The sequence below is a fragment of the Peromyscus leucopus genome, chromosome 16_21 (assembly GCF_004664715.2).
Source record: "Peromyscus leucopus breed LL Stock chromosome 16_21, UCI_PerLeu_2.1, whole genome shotgun sequence".
Lineage (NCBI taxonomy): Eukaryota > Metazoa > Chordata > Mammalia > Rodentia > Cricetidae > Peromyscus > Peromyscus leucopus.
Genome location: NC_051084.1, coordinates 31,966,873 through 31,989,038, shown reverse-complemented (window position 1 = coordinate 31,989,038; position 22,166 = coordinate 31,966,873). Strand labels below are relative to the sequence as shown.

At 40.6% G+C, this 22,166-nt stretch overlaps 1 protein-coding gene across 8 annotated transcripts in view; it reads left to right on the top strand.

Annotated features, from left to right (window-relative positions):
• The window catches only part of Herc4 (HECT and RLD domain containing E3 ubiquitin protein ligase 4), a 78,122-nt gene extending 57,036 nt beyond the window's left edge, over nucleotides 1–21,086 (top strand). For 4 of the 8 annotated variants that reach the window (XM_028881076.2, XM_028881077.2, XM_028881080.2 and 1 more), the window contains 11 exons: nucleotides 1,495–1,614; nucleotides 6,511–6,534; nucleotides 8,476–8,574; nucleotides 10,023–10,190; nucleotides 10,845–10,988; nucleotides 13,771–13,937; nucleotides 14,159–14,225; nucleotides 18,024–18,106; nucleotides 18,804–18,987; nucleotides 19,669–19,771; nucleotides 20,465–21,086. In XM_028881076.2, the coding sequence (XP_028736909.1) occupies nucleotides 1,495–1,614; nucleotides 6,511–6,534; nucleotides 8,476–8,574; nucleotides 10,023–10,190; nucleotides 10,845–10,988; nucleotides 13,771–13,937; nucleotides 14,159–14,225; nucleotides 18,024–18,106; nucleotides 18,804–18,987; nucleotides 19,669–19,771; nucleotides 20,465–20,673 (1,368 nt within the window). In that variant the 3' untranslated portion in view covers nucleotides 20,674–21,086. Of the gene's footprint in view, nucleotides 1–1,494; nucleotides 1,615–6,510; nucleotides 6,535–8,475; nucleotides 8,575–10,022; nucleotides 10,191–10,844; nucleotides 10,989–13,770; nucleotides 13,938–14,158; nucleotides 14,226–18,023; nucleotides 18,107–18,803; nucleotides 18,988–19,668; nucleotides 19,772–20,464 lie in introns of those variants that run through there. The other 4 variants (XM_028881081.2, XM_028881083.2, XR_003735789.2 and 1 more) reach the window with 3 other exon arrangements.
• The last annotated feature ends 1,080 nt before the right edge of the window (nucleotides 21,087–22,166 follow it).

Sequence of the window (22,166 nt, the reverse complement as noted above, 5' to 3'; positions counted from 1 at the left end):
AGTCCTCCATATTTCATATTTTTAATTGTATACAGTTTAAATGTTTCATTTTCAAAGCTTTCTTGATAGAGAAATTAAGCTGAAAATTTTAACTGTTAAACTTTTACTCCATAACTTTGGCAACTTATTAGTTATGATAATTCTCTTATAGGAGACATTAGAAGTTTGTGTTTGTACCTCTCTGACTGACTTTTAGTTTAATTCTTTTATTAGGGAAAGAAAACATATTATCTATAGTCAAGAATTTGCCATTGTTACCATCAGGAGGATGACTTTGTAAGCTTCTTCTGTACCTACCACTAGAACTTCTCTGGTCTCTTAAAAAAAAAAAACTGTGTGTCTGTGTCTGTGTCTTTGTGTGTGTGTGTCTGTTGCCCAGGTACTATGGAATGGTCAGAAGACAAATTCCAAGAATTGGTTCTCTTCTTCTACCACATGGGTTCCAGAAACCCAAATCAGGTTGTCTGGCATAGCAGCAGGCTCCTTTACCCCCCTCCCCCAAACGATCTTACAGGACCTAGTACAAGACCCCCCCCCCACTTTTCATTTTAGAACCCCTACCCCTTTTCCCCCCTTAATTTCTTTCCTTGTCTTTTTGAAGAACTGTGGTGAGTGTTGTGGAAGTTCCACGGTGGGGCTTTTTGTGATTGTGTCCTTAGTAAGGTGCTTGTCTGCCCTTTGTGTTGTCTGCAAACCAGAAGTTAGATGTAAGTCTTGATCAGATTTGGGTTAGTTTGCCTGATAAAAAGGTTCTCAGTTGTTGCATACATCAGCAGAAGACATGTCACTGTCCCAGTATTGGTTATGGTGTGCTCTTCACTAGGGACTAGCTTTTTTGTGTACTTGCTTATCTGTTCAGTGAATCTGCAGCCTTGGTTTGTTGGTTTCATCCTGTTCAGACATCACCTTACATAATCGGGCACTGGAGAGATGCTCACTGCCTGAGCACAGGCACTGCTCTTTTCAAGGACCCGAGTTCAGTTCCCAGCACACATGTCAGGTTGCTCTTCATTGCATTTTACTGCAGATCCAGGGGATCCGACCACTCATTCTGTCTGGCCTTCAAAGGTACCCCACATGTGTGGTGTACAGTCATTTAAACAAACTGAAAGTAGAAGAATAATTAAAACCTTGTTTAATTAAATATTAAATAGCATAACATTTATCAGGCATTAGCCATTACAGTTCAGGTCCTGTTTGCCAACTTGAAGTCCATAGAGTTTCTGATTTCTACATTTTATAGTGTGTTGTGGTTGTTCTAGACTTGGGGTACTGTATATAGGTAGATATCACATCCTATAAAGATTTTTTTGTCTCTCATAGCACTTATAAGGAATTTGCATATATAGTAGGCACTCAGTAATTGTTTTTTTCCATAGAATATTAGCAAAGAAATCTCCAAAGCCTTTTTTCAGTTTAAGAGCTGTTTACTCTCTGCTTTAAGTACTTTCTAAATTTAATGTTAATTACACTTCTTTCTTTTTTCTTTTTTAGGTAAATGAGAAATCAGGACAGCTTATACAGTATGACAAATTTTATATACATGAAGTACAAGAATTGATAGACATAAGGAATGACTATATCAACTGGGTCCAACAGCAAGCCTATGGAGTGGTACGTCTCTGCACTGGGAGATGGAACTTACGTGCCAAACAAGTATTTTCATAGCTTTTATTCCAAGTGGTGCATTCTTTTGCAATAATGCATTGCATATATGCAGATATTCTCCCAACACCAAACCAGCAGTAAAGATTGTGTTTTTCTAGAGAAAATGCAGATGTGGCTTGGACTTTGCACTCTTCTTATTTTCTATAAGGTTACCTACTTCTTCGCTAATGTTCAGAATAATAGATATCGGGTCTTTTAGTAATACTGTGAGATGTTTGCTTCAGGAGCAGGAGAGAGCCCTGGGACCACTGAGTCTGTGTTTTAATTTAATTCAGATTGTTGATATTGTCCACATATGGATGAACTTCTTGGCATGTGACTGAAGGTCTTTAGTAACCAGATACTTACTGTCCCTTGAGAACCAAACAGTGGCACATTCCTGTCATCTCAGTATTCACTGGCTGAGGCAGTGAGTTCTGGGCCAGCCTGATGGAAAAGGAAAACCATCTTAATAGGCTCTCTCTCCCTTCCTGTCTTTCAATATTTGCATGAAATTTGGTAGTCATGTCATCCAAACGAATCTTAGTACAAAACCATGATGAATCAAACTAAATCTCATTAAGGAGCTATTTTGTTCATTATTTTCTGATAAGAATGAGGTCATAGAGCGCTATAGTTTTTTAGGGTTTTTGTTTGTTTTGTTTCTCATTCTTTATGATCTATACTATAGTTCTTACCTCTCCATTTTTTAATGATTGTGATATTATTGCAGGAAGCTGGCGCTTTTTTGGTTTTTGTTTTTTTCCTTTGAGACAGCCCTGCTTGGCCTGGAACCTGCCATGTAGACCAAACTGGCCTTGAACTCAACAGAGATCACCTCCCTCTGCCTCCAGAGTTCTGGGATTAAAGGCCATGCCACTATATCTAGTTCTTTGTTTTTTGTTTTTTTTTTTTCTTTCTTTCACTTTTTTTGTTGTTGTTTTTCAAGACAGTGTTTCTCTGTGTAGCTTTGCGCCTTTCCTGGAACTAGCTTTGTAGACCAGGCTGGCCTCAAATTAAAAAAGATCCGCCTGCCTCTGCCTCCCGAGTGCTGGGATTAGAGGTGTGCGCCACCACCAACCGGTTCTTCCTTTGTTTTAAAGAGAGTTCATCACACTTTTGCATTTACACAGTACTTTTAAAGACGTCTCTCTGAAATTAAAAAAAAAAAAATCCCAGTTTCATTGCTAGTCTTAATACTGAGTTGCGTTCACACAGTATTAGTAAAGTTTTAAAGACTATCCTAGCCAGGCCGTGGTGTCGCACGCTTTTAATCCCAGCACTCGGGAGGCAGAGGCAGGCGGATCTCTGTGAGTTTGAGGCCATCCTGGTCTACAAAGCGAGTTCCAGGACAGCTAGGAGAAACCCTGTCTCGAAAAACAAAAACAGTATCCTAAAGATATTTGTGTTATTTTGTGATGATATGTATATTCGTGTGGAACTACAATTATGCATATGCAAAAATATATGTATTTATATATCACAAACATGAATGCCAGTTTGGTTTATAGGGTAAGGGAGTAGTTGTTTTTCTGAAGACAAATTCTTGCTCCAGGCCTGATTCAACCTTGGAAAAATGTTGTGCGTCAGCTTCTCAGTGTTGGGATTAGAGGCCTGTGTCATCATTGCAGGTTACATATAGTTACCTATCACGAGTTATGATAAGGGGCTGGAGAGGTGGCTTAGCAAGTTAGAGTACTGGCTGCTCTTCCAGAGTACTTGTGTTCAGGTCCTAGCCACCTATAACTCCAGCTCCGGAGGATCTAATGTCCTTTTCTGTGCCCACACTCAGACACCCACACACAGTTTAAAAATAATAAAATGCAATTTAAAACATACTTTTATTATATATATGGGTGTTTTGCTTTTTATGTATATCTGGGCTCCACTTGTGCACCTAGTACCTACTGTGGTCAGAAGATGGTGTTTGGGTCCTCAGGAACTGGAGTTGTGAGCTGCCATGCGGATGCTTGGAATTGAACCTAGTTCTCTGGAAGAGCTCTTACCTGTTGCACCATCTTTCCCCTTCTTCCTCCTTTCCTTTTTTTTTTTTGGAAAAGTTATGACCTGTGCCAGTGAGGTGGCTCAGCTGGTAAAGGGACTTAAAGGGACTTGCCACCAAGTCTGGTGACCTGATTGGACTCCTGGGAACCCATGTGGTGGAAGAAACTGACTCCTACAAGTTATTCTCTGATCTTCACACATATGCTGTGGCATGCATGCACCCCGACACACACACACACACACACACACACACACACACACACACACACACATTCAAATAAATGCATTAAAAGTAAAACTTAAAGTTATGATCTGTGTGTGGTGGGACATACTTATAATACCAGCACTCAGGAATTGGAGGCAGAAAATGATCAGAAGTTCGCTTTCCTAGTTCTATTTCAAAAGAAAAGAAAGGTCCATGTTGGATTTGTCATGTTTGAAGTACATAGAGATTTGAGTTAAGTGACTTTTTGGGGGTGGGATTTGTGGGGTTTTTTTTCTTTGATGTTGTATATTTGTAAGTTATAAATTTTGTTCATACAGTATTGTACTGTGTGTCTAAATTTGTCCTAGGGAATTTATGGATAGTGATTGATCTAGCAACCTGGCATGCTCATTAGTATGATAGATGGGCAGGTGTAACATCAGGATAGACCAGCATTGGGAGGACACACTGATATTTAACTTCCCCAGGTAGGGAGTTCTTCTCAATTATCAAAGCATGTTAGAATTTAGCCACCTACAAAATTGGAGGAAAAACACATGTGACTGTCTTTATTTCTTATAACCATTTGCCAAGTTGGGAGGGGGTATGTCCCACTCCATTCTCTGGTTTTATCATTTGTTGTAAGTTTTCAGAGAACTCAAAGAACTACTACACAACCAAGTGCAGTTTATTACAGACTAAGAATACAAATTAAAACTGGTCAGGTTAAGACTTTAAAGAACGGTTTCAGTAGCTCCTGTCCTTTCCTCATGGAAAGTCATAAATAGTTACTGGTATTGCTATTTGATAGTGCTCAGAAGATTGCTAAGCAATGGGGCTGACTTGTGCCCAGTGTTTTTATTGGGTGTCCATCAGTTCTCATAATGTGGCTAACTGTTTTAAATTTTGTGTATATGAGTATTTTTGCCTGCATGTATGTACGTATTGTGTGTGTGTGTGCTAGTGCGCCTGTGGTGCCTATAGAGGTCAGATTTTGCCTTCATGTATGTATGTACACCGTGTGTGTGTGTGTGTGTGTGTGTGTGCGCGTGTGCGTGCGCGTACATGCTACGGGGGTGCCTGTAGAGGTCAGATTAGGGGGCCCCAGAGCCCTAAGTGACAGACCGTTATGAGGCTCCATGTGGGTGCTGGGAACTGAACCCCTGTCCTCTGTTCGAGTGTTAAGAGCAGTTAAGTGCCCTTAACTGCTGAGCCATCTCTCCAGCTCCATGTCTGAACGTCCTAAAGGCAGAACTATCAGATGGCCGAAGTCTGCATCATGAGTCATATTATTTACATTGTCAGCAGCTAAAGATCGCTGTCATTCCAAAGACCCATAATAGCCCAGGGCAAATGCCTTCTGTTTGGATAAAGTTAATTCATTACTGTAGTCACCAGGTGCAGATTTAGTAGCATATTTTTGAAGATTTTAGTACTTAGACGTGTAAACCCTGAGCATGTGTGCAAGCACTCAGTAAGAAAGCACGTAACTCAGTTGGTGGAAGCCCTGGGTTTGGTACTCAATACCAAATAAAACAACATGGTAGTACATATCTACAATCCCAGGAGGCAGGAAGAGAAGAGTTCAAGGCCAGCATGAGATACATGAGACCCCTCCTAAAACAAGTTTGTCCAGATGTGGCTGTGGCTGTGGCTCACTGTTGAAGCACTGACTTAGTGTGTGCAAAGCCCTGGGTTTGATTCCTGGATTTGGAAGGAAAAAGGTATACATTTCTTTCTATCCTCTTAAGTAAACTTGCATTATTTTTCCTTCATAAATACTGTGTTTTTACAATTTAGCAACCTGTATCTTTGTGTTGTGTTTTTTATTTTAAGTTCATGTTGTTTTCAGAAACACTAAGAGCTGGCACGCTGGCTCAGAGTTGGGTAAAGCACTTGCTATGCAAACGTGAGGACCCACAACGCTGGGAAGAGAACCGCTGTACAGCCAATCTCTTAACCCCCGTGGGCACACCTGCGCTCTCTTACACCTCGATAACAATAAACAAATAATGCAAGGACACAGACTGAGCATGATGATACTTTAACACAGGAGCCGGAGGCATGCCGATCGATCTCTGAGTTTGAGGCTTTCCTGGCTTATATAGGAAGTTTCATTCCAGCCAGAGCTATACAGTGAAACCCTGTTTCATAAAGAAATTTGAAGGGGAAAAAAGCCAACCACCATAAGATACCTTATATCTTTATGGTTGTCTGTCCCATAACAATTTATGGCAGCTTATCTCTCATTTTGCTTCGTGTAATATTTTAATGTAGTAAGCATTTTTACTTCATTGAGATCAGACAAATCTGAGAAACATTTCTTCCCTTTTCCAGGTAAAGAAACAGCCATAAAGAAGTATCAGGCTAAGAATTAGTTTGCTAGTGTATGTAAATTCTGCAAGCATGGAAATTTAGTTGCTGAAATCAGATCTCATTATGTTCAGACTTACTAGTTTCACGGTACAGAGTACCCAAACATCTTAAATATATAGATACAGAGGTGGGAAGGTCTTGTGGAATGGTGAACTTTTTTGTTGATTTCTTTCCTGCCTCATTAGATCAATGTTTGGCTGTAACGATATATAAATTACTTGTTGACTAGAACTAGAACACTAACATTGCTCTTTCCTCATTCTGCATTGCTGTCTTAGGATGTCAGCCATGGACTAACCGAGGTAAGTTGGGTGCAATCAAGTCTCTTTTTCATGAAGCATGTTCTGTTTTTTCCTTTGTAAAGAGTCAAATTGGTCTTTTGGTGATTTTTGTATTTTAATGTGCATGTAAAACTAAGCCGGGTGGTGGTGGCATTCGCCTTTAATCCAAGCAGAGGCAGAGGCAGGCAGATCTCTGAGTTTGAGGCCAGCCTGGTCTACAGAGCAAGTTCTAGGGCTATTGCACCCAGAAACCCTGTCTCAAAAAAGCAAGGGAAAAAAGGTCTATAGAAGTTATTCTGTCTATTATTATTTCACAAACGTTTTCTAAATGAAAAGCTGTTGCTGGGCATGATTGCTTGCTTCTTTAATCCCAGCACTTGAGATGCAGAGGCAGGCAGATTAACTGAGTTTGAGGCCCGCCTGGGCTACATAGTGTGAGCTCAGTGAGACTCTATCTTAGGAAAAAACAACAGCAACAACAAAAAAGTCATGTTGTTTAGCATTACACCTATATGATACCTCCTAACAAGATTAACTCTCCTTGTCTTCCAATATAAAATGTGGTATGTTCTCCAGAATACAATTTTATCTTAAAATTTTATAAATGCTTACCTAATAGAGTTAAGTATTAGAGAAGTAAAATTACCTATTTTTTAAAATTGTTTTTATCCTGTGTGTTACCTTACTATGTAAATTAAGGTACTAGTTCTAGTACTTGGACCTGAGTAATGCATGGCCCTAAGCTTTCTTTTAAGAATGGGGGGTATTGTTTTACTTCTTTTATGTTATGTGTTATGTTTTGCTTTAGGCATTGTTTGGTGTGGTTTTCCCGAACTTAGGAAGTGTTAGTTAGCTTAAATTATAAACTATATATAGTTATATAAACTATATATAAACTTCTTCAGACGAGTGTCACATAACTATGAAAAGATAGGGCTGGTATCAGGGATGGCTCAGTGCACAAGGCTCCATGCACAGTCCCAGCATAAGAGTGTGTATTGGGGAAGGGGAGGTCAAAACAGCTTGAAAACATGATTAGGATTTGAAATATTACAAGCACATAGACTTCCCTGTAGGAGCTAAACCAGCAATTTTCAACCTGTAGGTCGCTATCCCTTTGGGGGGTCGAATGACCATCTCATGGGGGTCGCCTAAGACCATCGGAATTATCAGGTATTTACAATTCCAAGGTTATCGAAATTACAGTTATGAAGTAGCAACGAAAATACTTTTATGGTTGGGGGTCACCACAACATGAGGAACTGTATTAAATGGTCACATCATGAGGAACATTAAGAACCACTGAGCCTAACAGAGATCCATAGTGATGTATAGAAATGAAGACTCAGAAACATGGAGATGGGTTCAGTGGGTGAAGATACCTGCATTGGACCCACGTAGTGGGAGGAGAGAACCAACTATTGCTGGTTGTCCTCTGACCTCCATACACACATTATGGCATGCATGCACAAACAAGCACAAAATAAAAATTTTAAAATGTGATTTTTGTAAAAGTTTCAGCAATTGGTTTAGCAAATAAAGGTACCTACTACCAAACATGACAGCCTGGGATCAGTCCATAGGACCCACCTGATGGAAAGAACTCACATCTGACCTTCACAAGCATGCCACGAATGACATCAGTATGCCTTCATACATACCTACACAAAATAATGTTTTAGGCCAAGCCTGGTGGCACACGCCTTTAATCCCAGCACTTGGGAGGAAGAGACAAGATGGATCTGTGAGTTCGAGGACAACCTAGTCTACAGAGTGAATTCCCAGACAGCCAGGGCTATACCGAGAAACCCTACCTCAGAGAGCGAGAGAATATGCCCTTTTTAATAATTTCTAACCATACCAGTGAATGAACAAAGAGTATGATGATCATCTTTACCAAAATTGACAGCGCCCACATACCATAACCAGCTTGAACTAATAAGTTAATTTCTTTCTTTCCAGTTGGCAGATATCCCTGTGACAATTTGTACATATCCATTTGTATTTGATGCCCAAGCAAAAACTACTCTGTTACAAACAGATGCAGTCTTACAGATGCAGGTAAATACTATACAGTGCTAATTTGATTTGGGGATGCTTCCAGAAGTTGTCTCTGGCTATTCGTTCATTCGAGTATTAGAAGCACGCGTAGTAATGGATGGGGACAGGATTGTAGACTGTCTTTTGCCTAGTGCCTTGTGTAACTGTGAAGACTGCTATAACACACAGGAATGTGAAAGCTGCTTATTTTACAAAAGGAACTCTGTTAAGGTTCTGCTCCAGGTTCCTACCTCAAGCTTCTGTCCCAGCTTCCCTTCATGAAGGACTGTAAGCTGTAGGATAAAATAAACCTTCCCCCACCTCCTAATTAGGAACTGTAATAAAAATAGAGTAATGTAGCCTTTATTCACGTTACTTGAGAAAAGATGGAGGGAATGAAAGTCGAGATAATATCAGACTTGGAAGCACTTCATCACTTTAATGGGAGAGAGTTTGAAATTGCCTGTGGCCTGGCATGGTGACACACACACACACTTAATCTCAGCTCTGCGAATTCAGAGGCCAATCTGGTCTGTGTAGCCAGGTCAGAACAGCCAGGACTACATAGAGAGACTGTCTCAAAAAAGGAAGGAAGGAAAAAATTTGCTTGAGGTTGGTCATAGTTTTGTCGTTGTTTTTTATTTCTTTTTTGGTGTTTGGGGGCCAGGGGGAGGTAGGGGAGACAGGATCTCACTGCACAGCCCTGACTGGCTTCAGTCGCTGAGCTCTGCCTTCAGAATGCCTCCTTTCCTTTCTGTTTCCCTTTTACAGTGAGCTTTTTTATTCATAATGAAGATTTTAAAAAACGAGTTCATGAAAGAGGCTGGGCAGAGTGGCACGTGCCTTTAATCTAGCACTTGAGAGGCAGAAGCAGGTCGATGTCTGTGAGTTCCAGGCCACATAAAGCTACAGCTTTGAGACCCTGCCTCAAAAAAAATGTGTGTGTGTGTGGATTGAGGCTATCACAATGAAGCTTTATGCTAACTAAAATAAAATAGCTGAGCATGGTTGTACTTACATGTGATCCCGCCCCTAATCTGGCATTTGGAAAGTGGAGCAAAGCAGGAGTTCATGGCCATCCTCCCTCTTATTGCTATTGAAGAAACGCCAGGACTAAGGCAACTTATTAAGGAAAGCTTTTAATTGGGGGCTTGCTTACAGTTTTAGAGTTAGTCGTCATGACGGAGGCATGGCATTGAAGCAGTAGCTGAGAGTTTTATATTCTAATCTGTAGGCAGGACGCCCACCCCCTAGTGACACACCTCCTCCAACAAGGCCACCCTTCTAATCCTTCCTGAATAGCCTGCCACTGGGAACTAAATACTCATATACATGAATGAGCCTATGGGAACGATACATGCTCAAACCTCCATAGTCAACTACATAGCAAATTCAAGGCCAGCCTAGGTTAAATGAAACTATCTCAAAGTAAAGCAAAGATGATTTTGTTGTTGTTTTTTGTTTTCTAGATGGCTATTGACCAGGCCCACAGACAGAATGTCTCCTCTCTCTTTCTTCCGGTGATTGAATCTGTGAATCCCTGCTTAATTCTAGTGGTTCGCAGAGAGAATATTGTAGGAGATGCAATGGAAGTCCTCAGGAAAACCAAGAACATAGATTACAAAAAGCCACTCAAAGTAAGTGAGCGCCGCTTCACATGCATTGAGGCTTCTATTTAAAATCTGTTTCAGGTCTTTTTAGGCTTTTTGTGTGTATTGGAAAGTGTTTGTGGGTTTGGTTTTTTTTTTAATTATATAATTGATTATATAATAATCAAGACTTACTTGGTTCTATATGTTTTGCCTCCATGTATGTGCATCGTGTGTGGCCTGACACCTGCAGAGGTCAGACTAGAGAATTGGATAGATCCTGGGAAACTGTAGTTAACAGATAGTTGTGAGCCAAGTAGGTGCTGGGAAAGCAACCTGAGTTTTCTGCAAGAACAGCAACTGCTGAGCCAGCTCTCGAGCCCCAGGAAAGTTAACAATCAAATCACATGTTTAATGTTTGAAAGTATAAAGTGCTAAGATTTATTTATTTATTTTCTTTTTTTTTCCCCCCCTGGAGCTGAGGACCAAACCCAGGACCTTGTGCTTACTAGGCAAGCGCTTTACCACTGAGCTAAATCCCCAACCCTGTGCTTTCTTTTCTTTTCTTTTTTTTTTTCTTTCTTTCTTTTTTTTTTTTTTTTTTGCTAAGATTTATTAGCAATAAAGAGAATGTTCCAGGGTCTCTGAAATGCACTTTGATTTCTTTACCGTCCATTCAATGTTCACATTGCCCTGTTTTAGGTTATATTTGTTGGAGAAGATGCTGTTGATGCAGGAGGTGTACGCAAAGAGTTTTTCTTGCTCATCATGAGGGAATTATTGGATCCTAAATATGGCATGTTTCGGTATTACGAAGATTCCAGGCTCATTTGGTTTTCAGATAAGGTAAAATGCCCATCTACCACAATTATTTCTTTATATCTTTGTTTCTATACCCTATGTATCAAATTCACTCAGGAAGACTAGATTCCTAACATATTTTCGTCAGAAGTTTGCTTTATTACAAGTTGAAGTTATGAACTTTTAGACTTATTGTCAAAACAGAACCCTGATTTTTATATATTTAAAACTAAGAAAATAGGGCTGGAGAGATGGCTCAGAGGTTGAGAGCACTGACTGCTCCTCCAGAGGCCCTGAGTTCAATTCCCAGTAACCACATGGTGGCTCACAACCATCTGTAATGAGATCTGGTGCCCTCTTCTGGCCTGCAGTCATACATGCTGTATACATAATAAATAAATAAATCTTTAAAAAAAAAAAAAAACAAAAAACAAAAAACTAAGAAAATAAATTGAGGAACAATCAGCTTAAAAATGCTGATGAGCGGGGCTGGAGAGATGGCTCAGAGGTTAAGAGCACCAACTGCTCTTCCAGAGGTCCTGAGTTCAATTCCCAGCACCCACATGGTGGCTCACAACCATCTGTAATGAGATCTGGCACCCTCTTCTGTGTACATAATAAATAAATAAATCTTTAAAAAAAAAAAAAAAGAATCATCATTGATCATTTAAAAAAAAAATGCTGATGAGCAGTTGTGGCTTATGCCTTTAATCCTGGCACTTGAGAGGTAGAAGCAGGTGGATCTCTATGAGTTCCAGGACAGCCAGGGCTACACAGAGAAACCCCGTCTCCAAAAAAGCAAAAAAAGCCGAATTTTCCTTCTCTGTATTTCAGTTTGGATAATTGAATAGTAATCGCTATATTAGCTTCTCTCCTAGGGTAAACTCATTTAGCGTTAGGGATTATTGATGTCTCTTACAATTTAGATTAAGGGCCAGTATTGTAGTATGTGAAGCAGATCTTCACACCTCACATTTTCATATAGGAAGCCACCTGTTGGCTATGACTGCTTTTGACACATTTGTGTCAAAGGCAGAGTTAGTTACTAGTACCCTGTGTCCAACAAAGACTTAAGGTCTTTACCAGCTCTCGCTCTCGCTCTCTCTCTCTCTCTCTCTCTCTCTCTCTCTCTCTCTCTCTCGCTCTCGCTCTCGCTCTCGCTCTCGCTCTCGCTCTCGCTCTCGCTCTCGCTCTCGCTCTCGCTCTGTGTGTGTGTGTGTGTGTGTGTGTGTGTGTGTGTGTGTGTGTGTAGACTTTGTTGCAGGAGGCTGGCTGTCTTGTGTGAGGGTAGCAGTTACTGATGTTCAGTGCCGAGGATAATTCCTGAGGGGTAACAAAATAATGCCACTATAATTACACTGTCTTGGATGTTTTTATAGAGAACTACCCTCTGCATTATGTGATAAGTGTCTAGTTTACCAGGAAAGGGGTCAGCCTGTTCAGTACCTGTTCTTGAATAGACTCACTGTTCTCTAGCACCCTCCAGTGGTTACAGTGTAGTGTTTGATCTTGTGTTTCTCAGTTTGCCGCAGTTGTTATCTTTACTGAGGCCACCCCACATTGTCTCATCTTGTCTACTGACAGCTTTGAGGTGTTGCCTAGAGCCTTGTCACACACCCTGAGCACTCTGCTAGTTCCACTAAATGTTCTAGGCTTTAAAAACATAGCCAAACGGTGGCACCAATGTTACATTAGTGAAAATACAATTTTAAGTTGTTGAGTCATTTATTTCATTTTTAGGATATAACCATGTTAGATATACAACCAATGGTGTATGAATAAATCTTTATTTTTAAAAAAAGCTTGGCAAAAACAGGTATAGTGGCTCACACCTGCAATCCCCGTGCTCGAGAGGTGAGCTTGAGGGCAGCTTGACTACATCTAGACTTGTAGTTCTAGGCCAGACCCTGTCTCAAAAAATGACAACTAACCAAAAGCAAGGCTTGGTGGTGTGAGACCCCAGCACTAGGTAGAAGGCAGATGCAGGAGGGTCTCTAGCTCATGGGACAGACAAGCTAGGCCAGCTGTTGACCCCCAGCCTTTCCTCAGAGCAGGTGGACAGCTTTCTTGAGGGTGACACATCGGGTTGTCATCAGCCACCACACATGGGCATGCACACACAGACACATGGGCATGCACACACAGACACATGTACACATTTTTAAGTGTTTGCTTTTATTATCTGTCAATCATCCTCTTGTTTCGTCCCGTGCTCGGGATCAGACTTGGGGCCGTACCCAACATAGGCAAGCCTAGCAGTCCACGGGTTATGTTTAATGACATGGAAGTGCTTAACGTTTCTGGAAAAAAAGTCAGCTGTGAAGCCATATGCCTGTCTGTAGTCCTGACTGTCCTGGATCTCACTTTGTAGACTAGGCTGGCCTTGAATTTAGAGAGCCACCTGCCTCTGCCTCCCAAATGTTAGAATTAACCATCACTGCTGGCTAATAAGCAAGTTTTTTTTTTGTTTGTTTGTTTTTTTAATTATGTATACAGTGTTCTGTCTGCATGTATGTCTGCACGCCAGAAGAGGGCACCAGATGTCATTACAGATGGTTGTGAGCCACCATGTGGTTGCTGGGAATTGAACTCAGGACCTCTGGAAGAACAGCCGGTGTTCTTAACCACTGAGCCATCTCTCCAGCCCCCTAAGCAAGTTTTTAAAAACAGTATCAAATGGAAATGTACCCAGTGATGGCCATGAGCTGTTTTTGTTAATTTTGTGTCGTCAGAATTTTCCTACTATGGAGATTGTGTTTTTGTACTAAAAATCTAGATTTTTAACTTGGAAGAGATGTCTTTTATTATTTCTTCTTTGTATTTTTAGACATTTGAAGACAGTGATTTGTTCCATTTAATTGGTGTTATCTGTGGATTAGCAATTTATAACTTTACTATTGTGGACCTCCATTTTCCTTTGGCTTTATATAAGAAACTACTGAAACGGAAGCCATCCCTGGATGATCTGAAAGAGTTGATGCCCGATGTTGGGAGGTTAGTGGTTCAGAAAGCTTAGGGTGGGTTGGGGCTAAGAGGAGAGGAATGTCCAGAGAAAGCTTTTTTTCTAGAAATAATCATGTTTTGTTGTTCTGTTAACATTTTTAAGTAAACAAACACTGTTTCAATAATGGAAAGTCTGACATATTGATAAGCATAATTGTCAAAATCACCTGTTTTACTTTAAATAAGCACTTTTTTTTTTTTTTTTTTTGCAGAAGCATGCAGCAGTTGCTGGACTATCCAGAAGATGACATAGAGGAAACGTTTTGTCTGAATTTCACAGTAAGATGAACAGAAAGCGGGTGGCCTTTTCTAACAGCTGTGCTTTAGGATTTCTCTTTTCCAGTGTGTGTGTGTATAAGGGTGTTTAGTCTGCTTGTATACCTGCACATCATGTATGCCTGCTGCCCATGGAGGTCAGAAGAGGGTGCCCTGAGATTGGAGTTACAGAGGTTCTGAGCTGCTGTGTGGATTCTGGGAATTGAATCCAGGTCCTCTGGAAGATCAGCCAGTGTTCTTAACCACTAAGCCATCTCTCTAGCCCCATAAATGGAATTCTTAACCCTGCAGCTAACATTTATTGAACATTTGCTGTATGCCAGCCACAATGCATGCACAATTTATTTTATTCTCAACAATCCTGTGAGATTGTTTTGTGAGATTGTTTTAATCCTTAATATACAGATAAACTGAATTAATTGCATGTCAGTCATTATTCACCAGCTGTGTGATTTCAGTAATTATATACTTTGCTAATTATAATAATAAGGGATCTTAAATTCAGGAGACTTATTCATTTCTGAGCCTGTAGATATAGGAATGATTAGAGATGGAAAGATTAACAAAAGAGTATTACTAGTGAACTTAAACTACTCAGTAGATTGATTCCTCCATTATGTCTGTTTGCTTCTCATTGAGTCCATCCTTGTCTGTCTGTCTGTCTGTCTGTCTCTCTCTTTCTCTCTCTCTTTCTCTTGTCGGCTCTGTCCTTTGACCATGGATCCAAGAATTGAACTTAGGCTCTCAGGTTTGCACAGCAAGCAGCTTTTCCTAATGAGCCGTCTGCCAGACATCTTAGGTCCTTACAGGATTGGCATGTGGATGGTGTATTTGTAAGGAAATTTGATACATGTTTAAGCTGAAGTAAAATTACTGTGTATTTTTTTCTCACAAGAGAAACCTTCCTGGGGCTGGAGCACTTCCTGTTCTTGCAGCAGTTTCCAGCCCTCCGTTTGGGAAACTCCCAGTTGCCGTTGACTTAGCTGAGTGGGCCCATGCCTCTGTCCTCCACAGGCACCCACACTCACAGGCACATACACACACTCAGACCTGCACACCTAACTTGGTGGCTTCTGTTTGAAGGGAGGTCAGATTTCTTTACAGGATGACTCTTGGTAGGTTCACCGTACTCCATAGTGGATGATCCCATACACGGGAGTACTTTATGTTTGGGTGCCGTATGACAACTTTTCCTGGCAAGGTGTACCGATACAACAAAGTCTAACTTGGTGAGCTGGTGAGTTTTGTTAGGGTTACTTACAGGAATATGGGTAGCGAGTTACAGGCACAGCGGTGACAGCAGTATCACCAAGGCCACCCCAGCATGACTGACAGTTCACAGAGCTGGGAACCTGGAGCACACTGCACAGCCTGCAGGCAGCTCAGCAGTTGGAGAGCGTCCCTTCCAAGTGATTGGTCTAGACATCTTCCAGACAGCTCTCGTGGTTTCTACTTCTTTGAGGCAGCTGGTCTGCTTTCAAGTCTTCTCTGCAGCTCAGATGCCTTCTGTCTGAGAGGTTCTCCTAGCTTTCATTGCTTTGGCAGAAGGATCCTAGTGAATCTGATTAGTCTCAGGGACTTCCTGAAGCTAAGTTGTTTGCCTTCTTTATTATTATTATTATTATTATTATTATTATCATTTTGAGACAGTGTTTGTCTGTAGCTCTGGCAGTTCTAGATCAGGCTGGCCTCAGACTCAGAGATCCACTTGCCTCTGCCCAGTGCTGGGGTTAAAGGTTGTACCTAACACCACCGCCCAGCTGGTGTTTACCTTCTTGCTCAAGGAACTTCCCCTGAGGGATGAAGTATTTTGATCTCAGAGGAAAGTGTTACACAGCAGTGGGCAGAATTAGATTATAGGTTCCTTTAAAAAATAAAAACCTCACAAAAGTCAGGGACAGTATGTGAGGTAAGAGTGAATCTGGGAGGAAGTTCAAGAAAAAGTAAACTAACCATTAAAAATAATAAAGATAATAGTAAATAATAGCCAGGTCTCGTGGTACATACTTTTAACCCCCAGAGGCAGATCTCTTTGAGTTCAGAGCCAGTCTGGTCTACATATTGAGTTCTAGGATAGCCAGAACTATACAGTGAGATCTGTTTTGGGGTGGGGTGGGGGGACGAATGTTGAGGAGGAAGAGGAAGAATGGGGAAGGAACCTTAGAATGCTTTCTAATTTCTGTAGATTCACTTGTGTCAATTTAAGATTCCTTGACTTTTTTAATGATTCATTTATTGTATGTGCATTGGTGTTTTGCCTGTGTGTATGTCTGTATGAGGGTGTTGGATCCCCTAGAATTGGAATTACAGACAGTTGGGAGCTGCCGTGTGAATGCTGGGAATTGAAGTGCTCCTAACCACTGAGCCATCTCTCCAGCCTGATTCCTTGACTCTTTGTTAGTATTATAGTTGACTAAAATATTGAGGTTTGTGAAGTTTAAGTCCTAATTTATTTATCAATACATACACTTGTATATATTCAGGAATATTGATTTATCAAACATTTCTTCCAGCTCCTTTTATTGCTTGTACAATAAAAGCTATGAGAACATAAAAGACATCATTTCTCTTTTTAAAAAAGTGGTGTGTGTGTACAGATGCATGCACAGGCAGATGCATACATTGACCATGTAGAGCTCCAAGGACAGCTTAGGGAGTCAGCCTTCCTTCAGTGTATGGGTCTTAGGGTGAACTCAAGTTCCAGATTTGGCAGCAGGTGCTGAGCCATCTCAACACCTCCTGAAGTTTATTGTTTCTAATTTGTATGTGTATGAGGTGTGCTGTATGTGTGTGTGTACAATGATTGGCTTGCCCATGTGGGGCAAGTGGAGGCTGGAGGGTGACATTGGGCTGTCGTCCTCGTTTTCTTTTTAGTTTTTAAGACTGTAGCTTGAGGTCGCTGCCTCTGCTGGCCTGGCTGGCCTGATGTGCCCAGTGGTGCTGAGGATCCAGCTCAGTTCCTCAGTTTTGCAAAGCAAGCACTTTATCCACTGAGTCATTGCTGTAGCTGCTATGGTTTCCCTTCGCACAGTTACTCCACTGTTCATATCATTGCATCATGCAATATTCTTTCGTATACTCTGCCCTTTTGTTAGAGCCACTTGCCATACACTTTCAGAACTTTCTTGTCTACTTTCTTACTTGTCCTTTCGTTGGGTTGATGTATTGTGTATGGAATAGTATAATTGTGTTGAGATGACTTCTGTGTGGTGTGGTAAAATTGTGTTCTTATCCTTTTGACAAAGTATTTATCCCTTACAAGATAGTTCACTGAAAGCAAGAATGTATTCCCATAGCTCTCTGTGGATACAAAAAATGGACTATTAGGAGAAAGAAAAGGTTTTGGAATAATGTATCACCTTATAAACCCAATGAATATGTAACTGATAAGTCCCTGTCAAGTAAACACGACAGGGAAGATGGGAGAGTTGTTGTCACGTGGAAGGCTGTGCTGCTGGTGTGAATGCAGAGATGGGGTTCGCTCAGTCTTCCAAGGAAAACGTACTTCCTGCGATTTTGTTGCATTCTGAAGTGGTTGGTTTGCCTGTTGGGTTGGGAGAAGTGCTCAGGTTGCCTGTGTTCAGCTGGCCAAGTACTTGGGGATGTGTCCGGGTAGCAGTAGAGTATCAGCCTACTAGAAAAGGCGGGGCCTAGTTGAGGCGCTAATGCCTAGTTTTAAGTAGGCTCTTTTTAGCATAGATTTGTTAGTTTGCACATTTAAGGAGAGAAAAGAATGTTACATTTAAAAGTATTGCAGGTTTGGGTCTGACATCGACCTTCTAATTGTTTGTTAATTAATAGATCACAGTTGAAAACTTCGGTGCAACCGAAGTAAAAGAGCTGGTTCCGAATGGTGCAGACACAGCCGTGAACAGACAGAACCGGTGAGTGGATGGCATGGCCTCAGGGGCAGGGTAAGGGTTGGTGGGCATTGCCTAGTGTGCCTAGAAACCTGTCGCTGCTTAAAGAAGACAGTACGGTAGGTTGTGTGTGGTGGGGATGCCTTTATTCCCAGCACCTCAGCCTCTCGTCCAGCCAGGACTCCATGAGACCATGTCTCAAAACAGTCCGAAAACAAACAAACAGAACTGAGTGTTTATTGGGAAAGTAATATATATGCCTTTGCTACTGAAATCCCCTTTAAGCTGTAAAGGAATAAAAAGATGATGAATGAAGAAACAAAGACAAATGACAGAGGAAATGGTGGCAGCTAATGAGCCAAAGGGTGGGAAATCACCTTCAGGAGTACTTCTTAACAGTTCTCAGTGATTTGGATATATTTTGAAATTATTGATAGCCAGTTTTTTCCCCTCTCACTACAAATAGCCGAGGAATAATCATGCCTCTTTTTTTTTTTTTTTTGAGACAGGTTCTTTCTACATAGCCATGACTGTCCTGGGTTTGGTGTGGTTTTGGTTTAGTTTTCTCCCTAATGATAGTGTCCCTTTGAACTCTTAACTTTTCTGATTTTAGTTGAAAAATAGCAAGAAGTGGAGGAGCAAAAATTTAATTGGACAGTATTGGGTATTCTCCATAAATGTGTGTGTAATCTGTGTATCTGTGCCTTGGTTTCATTTCTAGGCAAGAGTTCGTCGATGCCTATGTGGATTACATATTCAATAAATCAGTGGCGTCTTTATTTGATGCATTCCATGCAGGCTTTCATAAGGTCTGTGGAGGAAAAGTCCTTCTACTTTTTCAGCCTAATGAATTACAAGCTATGGTTATTGGGAATACAAACTATGACTGGAAAGAACTGGAGAAGGTAAGGAAAAACCAGGCTTTACTTGTCAGAGTAAAACATGGCTTGTTGTTGGAAATCTGGCCTGTGTGCTGTTGCCCTTTGTATAGCTCGTTGCTGTGGCTCTGAAGACACCCCTGCCCCTCCTACCCACAGTGCATTGAGTGTTGGATGGCACTGGTGGGGTGCTCAGCAAAGTGCTATAGGAGCCCCCAACCAGTGTTTGAGGAAGACTTTGGGTTCCGTTTCCCTAGCAAATCTAGTGTTAAATTGGTGTGATAAGGTCGGCCCATCCCTGTAGGGAAGGGTCTACAAAAAAGACTTGTAGGAGACTGTAACGGGCCATCTCAGAAACTGTCACACAACATTGCCACTGTTGCTCTTAGCATTTTCATTTAAAAAAGAAAAAAAAGTACAAACTGATTGATTTCTCTTCCTGGAAATAGTAAAAGAAACTTGTCTAAAATTCCATGTTGGTATTTTAATAATCCTTTCACACTGTTTGAATCCTTATTGATAGTGTTGCACAAACATTTCTGGCGATTTTAGATCTGTTCTTCCCTTTTCCTGGGAACTAGTAGCTTCAGATTATAAATACAGGATCACAGTAGTTCCTACTCTTCAACCATGATAGGGTTTATAGGAGCCACTTTACTAGTTTAATGTATATTTCTTGTTGCTAAAAAATGGTTGTGTTCTTTTTAGAATACAGAATACAAAGGGGAGTATTGGGCAGAACATCCCACGATAAAAATTTTTTGGGAAGTGTTTCATGAATTACCACTGGAAAAGAAGAAACAATTTCTATGTAAGTATTTCCAACCAGCTGCATATTCTGAGACAAGAATCTAATCATTACAAATTGCAAAATATTAGCCCAGTTTTTAAAATTAGTTTTTGCAATTTTTTTAAAGATTGTTGTATCTGTGTGTTATGTATGCAAGTGTCCTCAGAGGCCAGAAGAGGATGTTGGATCCCCTGGAGCTGTTGTTACAGGTGGTTGTGAACAGCCACCATATGGGTGCTGGGAACCTAACTTGGGTCCTATGCTACAGGGCAAGGCTTGATGTCTTTTCCTATTTCTTCCCATTCATAAAAATGGTCTAGGGTATTCCTCTCTGGAAACACTCCCCACTTACCCACTTAAGAATGTGTACCGCTTTTGCAAAGGCCCCTAAGACTCAAGTTCAAGGTCTGCTGGAAATACAGTTGCCAAGATCCTGTTTCAAAGTAAAAAGTAGAACCTGGGATCCATATGGCAGGAGATAACTTCTGAAAGTTTTCATTTACACACACAAAAACAAAACACTAATTTAACCAGTTCTCTAAATGGCTTTTTCAAAAAGGATTTATAAATGCTTTTGTCAATTCCAACATTGTTCACCAAGTATCTGTTGAGTACTTCCTGTAAAAATAATTAGGGTCATATGGTGGGTGGATGTTCATGCAAAGCTGGGCTGTGGTCACTGGACTATTGTCTAAATCGTTTTTTTCTTGGCAGTATTTTTGACAGGTAGTGATCGCATTCCCATTCTTGGTATGAAGAGTCTGAAACTAGTCATCCAGTCAACAGGAGGTGGTGAGAGCTATCTCCCGGTTTCCCATACCTGTTTTAATCTTTTAGATCTCCCAAAATATACAGAAAAAGAAACTCTACGATGTAAACTGATTCAAGCTATTGATCACAATGAAGGCTTCAGTTTAATATAAACTTGGAGTTCTGACTGTTCTGTTTAGTGCAAAGGTATCAAACCACTTGTCTTATGAATTCAGCATAGTGAGAAGCATTTGCAGTTCTTACTTGCAAATTGTTCACTACTGTATTGATGAAAGCCAAATATTAAAGAAAAATTGAGCAACTGTTAATATTAAACTTACTGTACATAACCATGAATTGTCCCTATCCTCATAAATATACAAGTATTGTGAATACATTAAAGTTTTACTAACAGGAATTTTAAGAGTTTGCATATCCTGATGTGTGAGTGCATGTTGCTTAATGTTTCTTCAATCACTGGGTAAAAAACAAAAAAACAAAAAAACATTTAACTATGGCCTGCCTTTAGTCATTTATTTTTCCATTTTGTAAATAAAAGTTTTGTAATAAAATAGTAACATTCAGATACCAGTAGTTTCTATGGTTGTAATTGAACTGAGCTGAAGTTTAAGGGTTAAAAATTATGATTGTCTGACTCTATAAAAGCATGGTGGAAACAAATCTTTTTGCTACATTATATGTCCCTGCAGACCTAAATTTCAAGTATTAACTTGTAGCTGTGCTGGCTGGTGGGGTTGTCAAAATGTGTTGACAGTAAAAGTTGCCAGAAACAGAGCCAGTGGCCACAGAGAACCAATCACAGTCACAGCTTCAAAACTAGATGTCTTAATGGTGCTGTTTAGTTATCTGTTAATAAGTTGTGAAACTGAGTTGATGCAATACATGTAACTCTGCTAGCTACAATGCAAATATTTATTTTTTAAATTTAAAAAATGCCTTGAAGAGCTTAAATAAAGACTTTAATAGCTTAATATTTCAACTTCCAGTGGTTCTCATCAGATTCAAACTTAAGGAGTTTGTATTTTTATGTGCACTATATGGATGCAGGGAACTCCCAACCCTCCAGGCTACAAGCAGGCTGTGGAGTCACAAGCTACTGATGAACAGTCTCCTGTAAGTTACAAATCCATCTCATTTTTCGGCCAACACTATTCAGTTGTTGAGGCTGTTCAAGCTATTCATTATATGGGAATCCCTCCCTAATGTTTGGATGGAGGGGCTGGGGATTTAGCTCAGTGGTAGAGCGCTTGCCTAGCAAGCACAAGGCAAGGATTCGATCCTCAGCTCCCCCCCCCCCAAAAAAAAAGTTTAGATGGATCCTTGGTGTCTTCACATTGTCATGGTTCACTCTTCCCTGTAATGATGACATTTCCCTTTGAAGTTACTTAAAACTTCAGTATTGTTAAGAGTTGCATTGAAGGCCAGCATGCTTACCTCCTGTGGTCTCAGCAGCCCTTGACATGCAGTGACCATATTGTCTCAGGCATGCCCACCACACCTGGCAGAGTTCATTTCTTGCTTACATCTTTGTCTCTATGCCTTGTCTTGTTACTACAAAGTGAGGCTCTGGCTGTTTCTGCGGTCATCTGACAGCCTTTCCAAATTGAGGAAGGAGGGAAACCACATTCCAGCCATTAAACAAACC